Genomic DNA, 15161 nt, shown 5'->3' with positions numbered 1-15161 from the left:
TTGGCAAAGAAGAAGTCAAACTTTCACTTTTCGCAGACAACATGATACTCTGTGTAGAAAACCCAAAAGACTCCACCAAAAACTGCTAGAACTGATACAGGAATTCAGCAAAGTCACAGGATATAAATCAATGCACAGAAGTTAGTTGCATTTTTATACACTAACAATGAGGCAGAAGATAAAGAAATCAAGGCATCTATCCCATTCACAAGTGCACCAAAAACTGTAAGATACCGGGAATAATCCAAACTGAAGAGTTAAAGGATCTGTATCCACTATTTTACATAGTGACAAGTAATATGGTGCGACGGAGAAAAAATAAAGCATTTAAAGGGGACAAATTACCTATTGAGATAGGGGAAGGTAGTTACTGAGAAGCTGAATTTTGCTGGAAGACATGAAGGGAGAGAACAGGCCATGCAGATAGCTGGGGAAAGAATATTTCAGAACAAAGGATAGAACAAGTATGGAGACCCTGAGAGGGAAACATGCTTGATGCTTCTGAAGGAGAGCAAGGACGGCAATGTGGCCAGAGGAAGATGAATGAAGTAGAAGGTGAGGTCAGAGCAATAACGGGGTAGAAGTGTGTCCAGAATGTGACAAGTCGTATGGTCATCATAAGCTTTTGTGCTGTGTGAGATGGGAGCCATGAAGAAGATATTTTATTTTCTGAATGAGGCACGGTTTGAAAGCCTCTGCACGTGTATTTGTAGGGGTGTGTGAAATGCTAGAGAACTGCAGGATTACCTATGAGAGCCAACATTAATACTCCAAATTCTTTCTTCAGCAACCACAGGACCACATAGCTACAGTTCAGATATTCGAGTCTACAGACATAGTTTTTGAGCTAATTTAATGTGAATGGGAGCAAATTAATAATTTTCTCTGAATCAATACATTCTTGCCTATAGCGTCCTATTATAAGATTTAAGAGAATAAAATATTTGAAGGGAAATATCATGATAAGTAAATTCCCTTAATTTCAAATTCACAATAAATTATGAATGAGCATAACTCACTTTCCCCTGCCTGCTTTTTGGTCCAGTTACTCAACCTCACTGAAACAGTTTTTACATCTTGAAATGGTGGTAATTACCCCTTTGGAGATTTAAACCAGACAACAAATGTAACTTACATACTACTGAGCCTATCATTTTATTATTATTGTGTCATACCTTAAAGTTTTATCAAAAGGCATTTAATAATTAAGATCTGGATGGCACACTGAAATCTATCATCCTCGTATCATATCTAGGGAGGATTTGATGAAACAATGTACGTATAAAACTACAATGGAGATTGACATGTAGTAAATACCATTATTATTATTATTATTATAACTGTGCCGATACCAAGGCATTTTTATGAATAAAATACAGATGGCATATCAGGATTCAGCACATCCTGTTAATAGTCTGGCATTTTTTTTTAAAAAAGAGAAGTTACTGGGGGTGCCTGGGTGGCTCAGTTGGTTAAGCATCTGCCTTTGGCTCACGTCATGATCTCAGGGTCCTGGGATCAGCTCTGCATTGAGCTCCCTGCTCAGCAGGGAGCCTGTTTGTCCCTTTCCCTCTGCCCTTCTTCCCCCTAGTAACCCCCCCCAATGCTCATGCTCTCTCTCTCTCAAATAAATAAATAAAATCTTCACGCACACACACAAAAAAAAAAAGAAAAGAAAAGTGACTGTCCTGTCACCTAGATAAAGGGAGTGTGTTAACCCTGGAATAAAATAAATGACTTATTTACCCATTAATCATAAATCACATTATATATTAGCCTATGAAAATGTATAATTTCCCAATTATCTTTATTCAATGTCTTGTAAAGCATCCTAAACAGAGATGTGAGATTATTTACAAAAGAGGAAAATCAAGGTGGTCAGCTGCATGTAATCTAGTTTGTACCCACATTACACAAATGTTTATTTAAATATTTCTCTTCTCTGACATTAATTGAGAAGGTAATTTGGGGGAGGGATGTTTGAAGAATTCTCCTTCTATTTTCCAAGTTAATAAAAAGCTGACCGGGGCTCCTGGGTTGCTCAGTGGGTTAAGCGTCTGACTCTGGACTCTTGACTCTTAACTGTCTGTGTGCTTGGGCAAGCCCCCCCCCGCCCCTCCCCCCCCAGGCTCTCTCTCTCCTTCTCAAATAAGTAAATAAATCTTAAAAAAAGCTGACCATTTTGAGAAATATTAACACTAATTTAGCTTTAGAAAGCCCAGTATGCTGAGCAACATTTAACTTTTAACCGAGGGAGGGAAAAAAATGTAACAGGCAAATCCTTAGAGGTTGTGTAGGCAAATAGAGATGGCTGAATGGCTCCAAAAAGCTATGACGTAATCGTCCTTCAGTTCGCTTGTCAGATATCCCTTAGTTTTAACCACAAACTATTCCAAACATTTTAAAAACTAAAGTTAATAATGTAACAGGTATACATGGATTCAGCATCCACATGTAATAATGTTAACATAGTATAATATTTGCTTCAGAAATATTTTTGAAGAGATAACACTTCCTTTACATATGCTGCTTTCTTTATACAATTGTTTAACTTCCTGCTTGCTTTAAACTGGCCTGCCACAAATTATTGGGTAAAAGGGTCTGAAGGTGTGTCTACCTCTCTTTTGAAAGTACATTTGTGGGGCTCAGTCCGTTAAGCATCTGCCTTTGTCTCAGGTCATGATCCCTGGATCCTGGGATTGAGCCCCGCATTGGGCTCCCTGCTCTGTGAGGAGCCTGCTTCTCCCTCTCCCTCTGCCTGCTTCTCCTTTTGCTTGTGCTCTCTCTCTGTCAAATAAATAAATAAAATCTTAAAAAAAAAACAAAACCAGAAAATACATTTGTTAAAAAAATATATACTCAGAAGGCAGAAAACTGGCCTTTGGAAAAATGGAATTTTAACAAGTCAACACTTCACAAAGGAAAAACATGATATGGCTAACAGTCAAAATCTGGTTAAGACAAGTAATACTAATTGACTAATATTGAACCTTTTGGGAGTAACCAGAAGACTAGATCATTAATCATTTTTGCAAAGTTTTCATCCACATTCTTGAAGTCTTCATAATTGTTATCTATAATGAAGCTTATTAAAATATTAGACAATATTAGAGATTTCTAATTCTTCTTTTAAAATCTACAATTCTTCATGTCTTTAGATACATCCAAAGGGTTTTGCTATCACCTGACAACGCATTTATTAATAAATTAAATATTTTAAAATTTTCTAAAATAAACAGATTTTTTTTTTACAGTATGTATTCAGCAATAAAATTGTATGTCGTAACCACTTTCTGGAAAAAAGGAAACAATAAAATAGATTACCTTATCTTTTTTTAAAATTTAGTTAGTGCTATATTACTCTACCATTAAAGAACTATAATGATATATACTTTAGAATAGTTAAAATATTTTAAGCTTTTAAATGAAAACATTAAAAAAACACCATTTACACTTAAAAATGGTTACGATAGTAAATTTTTGTTTTCACCACAATACAAACAGCGCCATTTGACTCAATATTGTTTCCAAAATACTTCATTACAACTTAAATCTAAAGTATGTATGTGAAACTGCCTATAAAATGTTTACTCATTTGTTTTGTATTGTATAATCTTATGTTTCTTAATTTTTAGGTGTGCATCTCACTTTTCATTTTCTTTGGATTAGCAATTCTTTTTCTTATTAACTCAGAGTTTAATATGTAATCTGTGCTGTAAGACATAGTCTCAAATGAAATTTTACATGAAATTGAACAAATATTTTAATACCTTCAACAAAACTGAAATCCCCTACTTGTTTCAAATTTAAACTAAAAATTATCATAAACCAGACTTAGTTTTGTAGTAACTATATTCAAGAAAGACATTTTAAAATTAGCATATATTTTCTATAGGCTAAGGATTTATATAAGACAGAAAACATGTTTTTTTTAAAAAATATTTTATTTATTTATTTGACAGAGAGAGAGACAGCCAGCAAGAGAGGGAACACAAGCAAGGGGAGTGGGAGAGGAAGAAGTAGGCTCCCAGTGGTGAAGCCTGATGTGGGGCTCGATCCCAGAATGGGGATTACGCCCTGTGCTGAAGACAGATGCTCAACGACTGAGCCACCCAGGCGCCCCAGAAAACACATTTTTAAGATAAAAAATAGTGTTCACTTCAGCAGCATATATACTAAAATTTAAGATAAAAAATAGCATTGAGATGCCTGGGTGGCTCAGTTGGTTAAGTGTCTGACTCTTGATTTTGGCTCAGGTTATGGTCTCAAGGTCATGAGATTCAGCCCTAGTCAGACTCCCCATACTATGGGGAGTCTGCTCGCCTTTCCCTCGCCCTCTGCCCCTCCTTCCGCTCTGGCGCACGTGCACGTGCACATGCATACTGCCACATGCACTCTCTCTCTCTCGAATAAATAAATACATTTTTAGAAAAAGATAAAAAATAGTGTCTCATAAGTGGAGAATAGTATGAATTAAGAAGCAATGAGGTTTAAATAAAAATGGCTAGGTAAGGTTAACCTTACTATGCTATTAATTTTTATAAAAATGTCTTATAAGTAAATAACTTCCAGAAACATTTGTATATTTTTACCTTACTATAAAAAAAAACCCACTATGAATAAGCATTGTCATCATACATGGAAGAAAACTATTTCAATACTAATTCTGGTCCTCTGTCAAAGTTCAATCATAAATAATAATTTTGACTTCTCAGCATAAGTCAAATCTTTTCATAATATTATACCATATATTAAACTGTCTTTCCACTTGAGCAAACGGCATTATGGGAGACATAACATTTAAAAGCGAAACTGTTTTATTTAGAATGCTAACTAAAATAATGAATTTATAGATTATCAAACCATGTTTGGATGGGTACTGTTTACAAAAGCACAGTCATTTAACACCAATATAGACACAGAATTTTCTTGAAAAACTAGCAACAACAAGATTAGGGAGTTCAGAAGAGACTTTTTTTATGTTTCAAGTTTTTATCTAAATTCTAATTAGTTAACATATAGTGTAATATTAGTTTCAGGAGTAGAATTTAGTGATTCATCACTTACATACAACATCCGATGCTCAACACAAGGGCCCTCCTTATTACAGCCCATCCCCCCATCTACCTCTTCTCCATCACCCCTCAGTTTGTTCTCTACAGTTAGAGTTTGTTTTATGGTTTGCTTCCATCTCTCTTTTTTTCTTTCCCCTAAGTTCATCTGTTTTGTTTCTTAAATTCCACATATGAGTGAAAGCATATGGTATTGTCTTAGAAGAGAGACTTTTACATATATTAATTTAACATAAGGTTAGAGAAAAATTACAAATCAATGGGTAAGAGGAGAATTATATAATAAATAATTAGGTTAGATGGTCTTAATTTGGAAAAAATTCATATAGGTATTCAATGCATGGTAAACATCAAAATAAGTTATGGTTAGATTAAAGAGTTAAAATATTTAGAAATTAAATAGTTAAAAAAAGGAAGAAAAAGAACTGTTTTATCAAACTCCTGGTTGATAGATAACTTTCTAAGCCTAGGAACAAAATATTTACAAAAGGTATGTAAATATATAAAATATGTGTATAAACATGATGTGTGTTTGTGAATCCACCCCAAAAGAAAAAGAATGGTATATTAACTAAAAATTTTAAAAATACACACACAGTTAAAAAAAAAAAAGTAAAAAAAGGAACCAACCTAAACTATCATTGATATAAAAAGAAAGTAACAGAAGATAGGAGAGAGAAGTTCCAGAAAAGGAGTTAATACTTAACAAAGAGCTCCTATAATCTGATGCAAAAAATATGCCCTAACCTGATCCATACAAATGGGCAAAGAATATACACAGAAAACTCAAAAGGGGCATTACAAACTAAAAAGTACATGAATTTATATTCGATGTAAAAGCAAACAAGGAGATTCAAAATATAAGGACACAATATTTTTGAACTACTAAAATAGCATTTTATTAAAAATACTTGAAATGTAATCAGAAATGCTTATATAGAAACAGGTTCTCAAATTTTTCTGGTAGAATTATAAATTGTTTCAATCTTTTAGAAAGCAAATTGGTAATATGTACCAAATGGTAAAAACATGGATATCCTTTAACCAGTGTTTCTATCTTTAGAAATATAAGCTTTTAAAGATCCAAAATTGGGGGAAAAAAGATATATTCAAGATGAATACCATCAACTCTTTACTTAGAAAACATATTTAGAATATATATATTTATAAATTTTATTTTATTTTATTTTTTTTGAGTTGAAAAGTAATCATTTAATGTACATATTTTCACTTCGATTTCTACTATACATGGATAGCCATTTGGTTTAACTTGCTTCATATTTATTTATTTTCCAACATGCTATATTTATACATTTAAAGGATTATTTATGAAAGCAAAGTCTTGGAGTCATATCTAAGTCTTTGAGGAATATCTCCTCATGGATTTCTAAGAATAGAAACATTTCATGGAGGAGAAGTAATTTTAAGGTCCAACAACAACAACAACAACAACAACAACAACAACAACAAAATCACAGTTAAGAAAATGCAAAGATATAAAGTCGTATGCGTGAAAGAAAAGGGAAACTGAACCATTTGTATTCAAAACAAGCCCTAAAATATAACTTAAATTGACATAAAGTGTATGGAAGCAGAATCTCCCCAGAAAGTAGATTCTCTACTACACACCAGTCATGTAAACTGATTCCATGGTTCCTTGGCTCCTTTCTTTTTAGCTGTTTAAAAGTGAATTCCTTTTCAAGACCCAACATTTTAGCAATTACTTCAAAAAGCAACCAGCATGTATGCTTTCTCTTAACTGTTTATCCGCATTTGTTAAAACTGTGGGAAGTTGTTAGCGCATTTGGAAAACTCCTTACAGTTGGCTGCTTTTTCTTTCTATATATCGGAATCCATTTAATGTTAGATTGAAGGATTACAATAGCCCACGTATGTTTTTATGTATTACCTCCATTCATTCAGAATTTCCCCCATGTATAATGCTGCATTGCTCATTCAGCATACAGTCTTAGAGCCAGGCTAACTGGTAATTGTTTTCACAGCATTCTAGAGAAATATAAAGTATACTTTCAAGTAAAGTGCTAACTAGAATGACTTAACAGCACTCCTAAATTCCTTCTGGTCTTTATTTAGTTGAAACTGAGTAGCAGCTTTGAATAAACTGGAAAGGCAAGAGCAAGGGGGAAAGGCCGCATTTTCTCATTGTTCTTCAATGGATGAAAAATAAAAGTGTACTGAGCAATTGATGCAATGATCTGGAAGGACCCTAAAATCAAAAGGATAATTGTGGATGAATTTGCCTTCCACGGGGAAAACAAAGAAAGCTTTAGCTCAAAGTTCTTTAGACATCGCTTTTAAGAGAGCCAGGTCATCAAAACTATTTCAAAAATTTTTTCAACTGCTAAGAATGCAACATGTTCTTTCAGGCAATACTTTTACTTACTATATGTATAAACTTGTACGTGAACCTAATATAGTGAATCTGTGCATTATATTTATGCTTATTAATAGGCTTCAGAATATACTATACTACTTCAAGTTAGGTTTACAATGATTAATTTTTAACCCTTTTTTGAAAACTCAAAATTTATTTATCTGGTGCTGAGTCTCCAGAAAGGAATTGCAGAATTGTTCTTAGGCCCAATCTAAACTGATTTCTAAAGATTAATCTGGCAAAAGTGGAATGTGTGGTAGAGTGCACATATATATATACACACATATAGTTTTCAAAAGTGAGCATTGAGAAAAAAAACTCTAAATTTCAACAATCGCTATCCTGCAAGTATCAAATCTACAGTTTTCTGGCTGGAATTACTTGCTGATTTCTCCGTAGGTGAGTCTTCCCTGGCTGTTTGCGTGGCTGACTTTCAACATCTAAATCTCAGCTCAAATACCTGTTAACTCTTGGATTTCCTGCATGATAATCAAGAGAAAAATGAAAAATGGGATTTATAAAATCCCCAAGTTCTGACTTCAGCTATTAGCTTCTACAATTTACAAAAAGCAAATGCTCAGCTTAATGTAATCCTAAAGTGATAAGCAATGAAAGGGGGAAAGAAAAGCAAAGGATCGCAAGGATTCAGGGCCTGCCTAATTGAGAAGTGATTATAGTGCATTGGCAAACTAGAAATAATACTTTTACATCATTTCCATGCTGGCTTTTCCCTGTATACACATCTCCATTTTTAAATGGAACATAAAAACTTTGAAGTTTAAAATCAGTAATGATATGTAGCCTCCTTAAATTTTGAAGTATAATGAAAATAAGAAGAACATACATTGTTTATATATAAATCTTCCATTTAGTTAGACAATATAATCACTCTTCTAAAATGAAGCAGCAAATATTCTTTTTCTCCAAACCTGCATTAAGAAAGTCATGCATGTCGGGGTGCCTGGGTGGTTCAGTTGGTTAAGCCACCGACTCTTGATTTCACCTCAGGTCATGATCTCAGGGTCATGAGATAGAGCCCCAGGCTGGGCTCCATGCACAGTGGGGAGTCTGCCTGAGATTCTCTCTCCCTCTCCCTTTGTCCCTCTTGCCTGCTTGCACACATGCTCTCTCGCTCTCTCTCAAATAAATTTTAAAAAAGAAAGTTATGCATGTAATTCACTTCAATATTGTAAATATTACTGTTCAATAATATCCAGATGCACACGTTTCTTTTCTTTCATAAAGGTTAGTTATCTCACCTTGCACTTTGGACACTTCTGGGCATTTCTCTGTCCATGCTCAATTTCGCTGGCCCAGTGACGCAGTAATTTGTCCCCTTTTTTGTACTCCTTGCAGTTAACACCTTCATGCCAAGGAGAGTGGCACTTAAAACACCAGACGAATTGGCAAGTGGGGCACTGGATCTGTGTAAGGAAAAGTAATATTAAGCACTAGTAGACATATTGAGAATGTTTAAAAGGATAAGAATGGTGATGCTTGAGGAAGTTCGCGAACAGGTTATAATTTGTCCAGATTTAAAATATTGCTCCCTCTACAAGATTAAACTATAAGAAGATGTGACTATTACATTATTAAAGGAGGAAAGAACTGCTTTGGTATGGATGATAAGGCTGTTTGTACACTATACTGGAATTAAACACTAGGCTATTCTGGAAATCATTTTGGCCTTATGAAAATCTTCTAGATTGAAGCACAGAGTAAAACCTGAAGGCTCACAATGCCCCTCATCTACACACTCAGGCTGCTGCCCTTAAATTCACCTTTCCTTTGAATCAATTTCCCAGGCATTTCCATTGCTCTTCTTACCAATGGTTTCATTCACTTTCATAAAATCAAAGCATCTTAGATGCTCCATCAAATGAAAAACACACTGACAAACAAACTACTGTGCCAGCATTTGCTAGGAGGTACCATTTCAAATCAAGGACATGCCTCGTTTCCTGTTAATCTAAGGGGAGTTCATTATAAAATCAATACAAAGGATCCTATTAGACATATATGCGTATGGGGATCCTCTGGCCTGTACCTAGGAAACCATCAAAAAGTCTTTGTATTTTCACTAGGTGAGAGTGTGTGTTTATGTTCATTGAAAATATCTGTCTCCCACTCGACATGGAAGACATTTTGTCTGACTTCCCTTACGTTGAATGACAGTGAAGAATCCCATTCTCATACAATATTTCTGGTCATCACTCTCTAAGACCATATGGGCATAATTTGACTTTCTCAGCCCTGTTTGATTAAAGCGAATGAATAAAATGTCTCACTATGAACAATATGCTTCTGTATATTATTTCACACTGTGTGAATGAATTTACTGACTACGTTTCGAAGATTCTTTAGAATTTCTTTTGGTAAACTGTTGACAATATCACTACTTACTTTTTCGGAAAATCACCTTTTTGACAACAAAGATTCCAGTATATAGATTAACCAAGAAGCAATTATAATCACAGCTCTTATGCTTATAACTCAAAGCAGCACAGTTTTCACTGATGTCAAGAATAGGTAATGTTCTTCCTACGTAAATATGAAGTAACAAAAGTACTTTTGCTTTTAATTTATATCAAAACAAAATAGTATTTTGTCATAAAATTTTAAACATCATGTCTATTTATTGAAATTCTGTCATGTGTAATGTTTATACTGCTGTATGACACGCAGTATTGATTTTTACCCACAAAATAATGCTACAAAGTAGGTGCAATCACAAGTTTACAAGATAAGAAAACTAAGACTCACAGAGATTAAATAACTTGACCAAAGTAACATAGTAAGCTTGTGTTAAGAAGAAATTTAAATATAAGTTTGTCTGGCTCCAAAGCCAGCATTCTTTTCACTTTGCCAAACACTCCCTCATACTAAACAGTATTCTTTCTTTAGCAATTGAAAAAAAAAATGTAGACATCAAACGTCATGTGGTTAAGCTACTCAGTAAGTCAAAATTCTGTATGACTACCAACATATGGTAACTTTTGAAAATCCTTTTCAAAATTTTACTTACATAAATTAGGAGAGTCTTTTGTTAAAAAAAAAAGAGGCATGTTACTATTTAGTCATTTAAAATAAACATTTTTGCCTTCTCTGATCATTAAAGTTAAAATAAGTCATTTTAAAGTAAGAACAGTAGGTTGAAGTGGGTAAACTCCAGATAATAAAATGATATAAAGTGATCATTCCCTCATGTCCTTGAACAATGAGGAATAAATGTAAATCCACATGGGGACTCTGCGAATGTAATTTTCAGATGTAATAAATGAAATGGGGAAGAAGTCAGAAAGACTTGCTTTTCCTCACATACCTGCCACTATCTCAGAAGGGCTTGAATATTTAAGTTCTCATCTATTCATTATTAGTAATTCTAAGTCACTGACTTCTAGCACTGTCAAATAAAAAAAACCTCTTTGTTTTTTAATCAGTCAGTCAGATTGTATTTATGAAATGACTAGAAGAGTGAATGAAACAGCACTTTGCGCTGTTAACTCTGTGGATACTGGACATCACAATGGTTTGAGGATCTTTGCGACCAAGTGCTAAACTATCACCCCTATGGATCCCTAATGAAGATAGTTAGAAATGTGTGACTCTCCTAACGTAGCAGAATGATATGGAATCTGATACTTGGGTGTCTATACCAGGGACTCTGGCTCCCAACTCTGTGCAATCAACAGCTAAGTCCCACAGCAGGTCCTACAGCCAATCTTCACCAACAACACGGACCCCGTGGCAAACTGTGAAAAAAGTTTTGCAGCAAGCTCTCAAGTGAACATCAATAATTTAAATTCAGACCCAACTGCTTACTGTCTGTCACTGATAACATTAAAATAACTATTTCCTTGCTCTGGATTAAGATAATAAAAGGACTAACAGGCAACCCCAACAGCCCTGTTGTTCTGAATGGTCTAAACTCTAACTTTCTGGTGTGAAGATGCCTTATTCCATTGTGGCCTTAATCATATTCAAAACTGGCCTTATATAAAAACACATATCGACACCAAAGCTGCATCTTCCTCCACTCCTTTTTTAATACTTATTTCTCCACATGAAACACTGTCTCACAACCACAGACCTCCCACACAGACTCCCTGCCTTCTGAGTAATTATATTCACGAAGAGGTCACTACGTTCTATCCTTGTTACTCAAAGTGTGGTCCGAGGGGCAGCAACGTTGGCATCAGCTGGGAGTTCGCTGGAAACAAAAAAAATCATGTCATAGCCCACACCTACTGAATCAGTCTGCATTTTCACAAGGTCTCCTGGTGATTCATATGCATGCTGAAGTTTGAGAAGGTCTGTTCTTTACCATGTGACCCCGTCTCCCTGGCCTCAGCTGATTCCACCAGGAATGAGTCCCGAAGCAAAAGCATGTATCCTCTGGCTGGCAAGCAGCCTGTGAGGTGGCTGGTCTGACCTTTGTGCAGTAGGCTCCTCATGGTTGAATAGAGGTTAGGCAAGACAGATTTTTTTTTCTTTTAAGGAGTGAAATGGGGATACACATACACTTTACCCCTGTTTTGGAGACAAAGATAAGAAAAGCTGAGTGACCACAGTGCAGATTACAAGAGAAGGGAATAATAGACTTTCACATCTAGTGACACAACAGAGGGGCTGGCTGTCATGCTACTAGAGACAGTGTCCAATTCTCTGTGAAGCCTGCCTCAGTGACTGCTGAGGTTGCTTTCCTGCCCTTCCTTCTTCCTGTGGAGACTTGCAGTAAATCTCATGAACTGAGGTAGCTTGAGAGAAATTACATCTCTGCCTTTTGTAATTGGAGAAAGTCCAATTAACCCAATCTGTCTATTGAAATCTTCTCCAGATCAAATGCTACTTGCTTCAAGATGTCTTCCCTATTCCTCCCAGATTCAGTATCTTTCTTAAAGAGCTCACATTCGACATGTAGATGTCTAATCTAACAGGATCCAAGCTCACGGAGGTTACAAAAGCTGTCTCAGGTATCCTGTATTTCCTGAGATAAGTAACATAAGAACTTCTGGCTTATGGTAGGCCCTCAAAGTTATTCGTAAAATGAATTATTTTGCACACAGCAAGTCCAACAAATGGGCTAACATCAAATGAATTCAAAGAAAAACCAACATATCTAATTTATGAGCAATGGCTGAGATGGTATATTATTTCTTCAATTTCCAGATGATGTTTGCTAAATATTTTATCCACATGACATTTCACTGAGCATCACGATCATAATCAAACACTTCTACAAGAGACAGGGCTGCAAGTGTTTCAAGAATGAAGTTATCAGAGTTACAAATCTTGATTAACTTGTCCCAGCATCCAAGAAAAATTAAAAAAAAATTTACAGTACATTTTAAACTCCCGAATTCCTTTAGTTTTTCCAGCAATCTGGGCTACCATGACACTCAGATGACAAGTTAAACCCACCGACTTGCCCTAAGTAAAGAGTATTTTCTCTTGACAGTTCAAGGCAAATAAAAAAATAACCCACAAAATAAAAACAGAGTTTCAAACCAAAGAGGACCCCAGAAATGTCTTTTTTTTTTGCCTAAATTCTACACACTCCTACAAACATAATTATTTTAAACAAATCACAAAATCATTACTTATCAAACAAAAGATTAGACAATATCTATGTTTAAATGCAGCATTGCAAATATGAGCTAACTCAGTTTTCCAAGAAGAATTTGCTTTATTAGAACTACAGGGTAAGACAGATATGCAATAATGAAACATTCATCAATTCATTTGCCCATTCAACAGATATTTATTGAGCACCTTGAAGTAGCAGGTACTGAGTGTACTGATTTTAGGCACATAAAAGAGAATGAAAATACTTATCCCCAAAGAATTTATTGAAGACAGACAGATACAAACCCAGAGAGCTATGAAACCATGTAATAACCATGTCCAACCGAAGCTTGGACAAGTAGGTACCATGGGAAAGGTGGTTTAGGGAAGACTGGAAGGCTAATGTTCAGAGAGAAGGTGGCCTTGAAAAGTTGAGTGGAATGTCACTGGGGCCAGTGATGGGGTAACACCTCCGGCAGAGGGCCCAGCCTAAGCTACTACAGAGGCCTGAAAGCAGCTAGAGCACTGGGGAGACAGCAATGTTCTCGTGGGGCCCAAACAGAGATGTCACTACAGCTAGTTCAGTCCTGAGCCTTGCTGAAGTGTCCAATAAACAGGGTTCAACTGGTCTTATATTTATGTTCTTATACTCCTTTTTTAAAATAATTTTTATTTTGTTATATTTTTCACCATACAGTACATCCCCAGTTTTTGATGCAATGTTCCATGATTCATTATTTGCATATAACACCCAGTGCACCATGCAATACATGCCCTCCTTAATACCCATCACCGGCCTATCCCAATCCCCCACCCACCTCCCTCTAAAGCCCTCAGTTTGTTTCCCAGAGTCCACAGTCTCTCATGGTTCATTCCCCCTTCTGTTTACCCCCCCTTCATTCTTCCCTTCCTTCTCCTACTGATCTTCCTATTTCTTATGTTCCATAAATGAGTGAAACCATATGATAATTGTCTTTCTCTGCTTGACTTATTTCACTTAACATAATCTCCTCCAGTCCCTTCCATGTTGCTGCAAATGTTGTTTAATCGTTCTTTCTGATGGCTGAGTAATATTCCATTGTATATATGGACCACATCTTCTTAATCCAGTAATCTGTTGAAGGGCATCTCGGCTCCTTCCACAATTTAGCTATTGTGGACAATGCTGCTATGAACATTGGGGTGCATATGGCCCTTCTCTTCACTATGTCTGTATTATCAAGATAAAAAGCTTCTGCACAGCCAAGGAAATGGTCAAAAAACCTAAGAGGCAGCCCACGGAATGGGAGAAGATATTTGCAAATGACATTACAGATAAAAGACTAGTACCCAAGATCTACAAAGAACTCAAAATACATGTGAAACAAATAAATAAAAAAATGGGCAGAAGATATGAACAGACACTTTTCCAATGAAGACATACAAAAGGCTAACAGACACATGAAAAAAAGTTCAAAATCATTAGCTATCAGGGAAATTCAAATCAAAACCACCTTGAGATACCACCTTACATCAGTTAGAATGGCAAAAATTGACAAGGCAGGAAACAACAAATGTTGGAGAGGATGTGGAGAAAGGGGATCCCTTTTACACTGTTGGTGGGAATGCAAGTTGGTACAGCCACTTTGGAAAACAGTGTGGAGGTCCCTTAAAAAGTTAAAAATTAAGCTACCCTAGGATCCAGGAATTGCACTACTGGGTACGTTCCTATACTCTTCATGTGTTTCTCAAAATACACTGTGGTCCAGAAACTTCTTACATGAAACATATAAAACTTATGGCTGTTAAACTAGGTTGTGTCCTAAGGAAACAGATCAATACATAAATAATAGGGAACTCTCATGGTTATAAACAGTTTTGTAACAACTCCAGATGGCTTTCTTGAAGACAAGAAGACTGGGAAGAAGTACTGGTCATCACAGAGAGGCGGAAAGTCGTCTTTGATGCATCTCCTCAAGTACCTCCAAGGAAGCACCATGTGCTCCCTTATCAGATCAAATCCTAAAGCAAGAGTGGCAGTGGAGGGAGGTTCTCCACATGGGAAAACATGGGCTTGACTTCTGCCTCGATTCTTAGACCCTAAGATTAGTCCCTTAGTCCCCTCCTACTTGGGGATATCTCCTGAATAG

At 35.8% G+C, this 15161-nt stretch overlaps 1 protein-coding gene across 1 annotated transcript in view; it reads right to left on the bottom strand.

Annotated features, from left to right (window-relative positions):
• Positions 1–15161, bottom strand: part of RNF217 (ring finger protein 217) — a 126995-nt gene that overhangs the window by 25609 nt on the left and 86225 nt on the right. Inside the window, exon 3 of the mRNA XM_045798597.2 lies at positions 8727–8891. Coding sequence (XP_045654553.1) covers positions 8727–8891 — 165 coding nt within the window. The remainder of the gene's footprint in view (positions 1–8726; positions 8892–15161) is intronic.

Source organism: Ursus americanus, chromosome 11 (genome assembly GCF_024610735.1).
Source record: "Ursus americanus isolate L20-20 chromosome 11, mUrsAme1.1.p, whole genome shotgun sequence".
Taxonomy (NCBI): Eukaryota; Metazoa; Chordata; class Mammalia; order Carnivora; family Ursidae; genus Ursus; species Ursus americanus.
The sequence above is the reverse complement of the archived record's forward strand: the minus strand, read 5'-3'. Positions and strand labels throughout refer to the sequence as shown.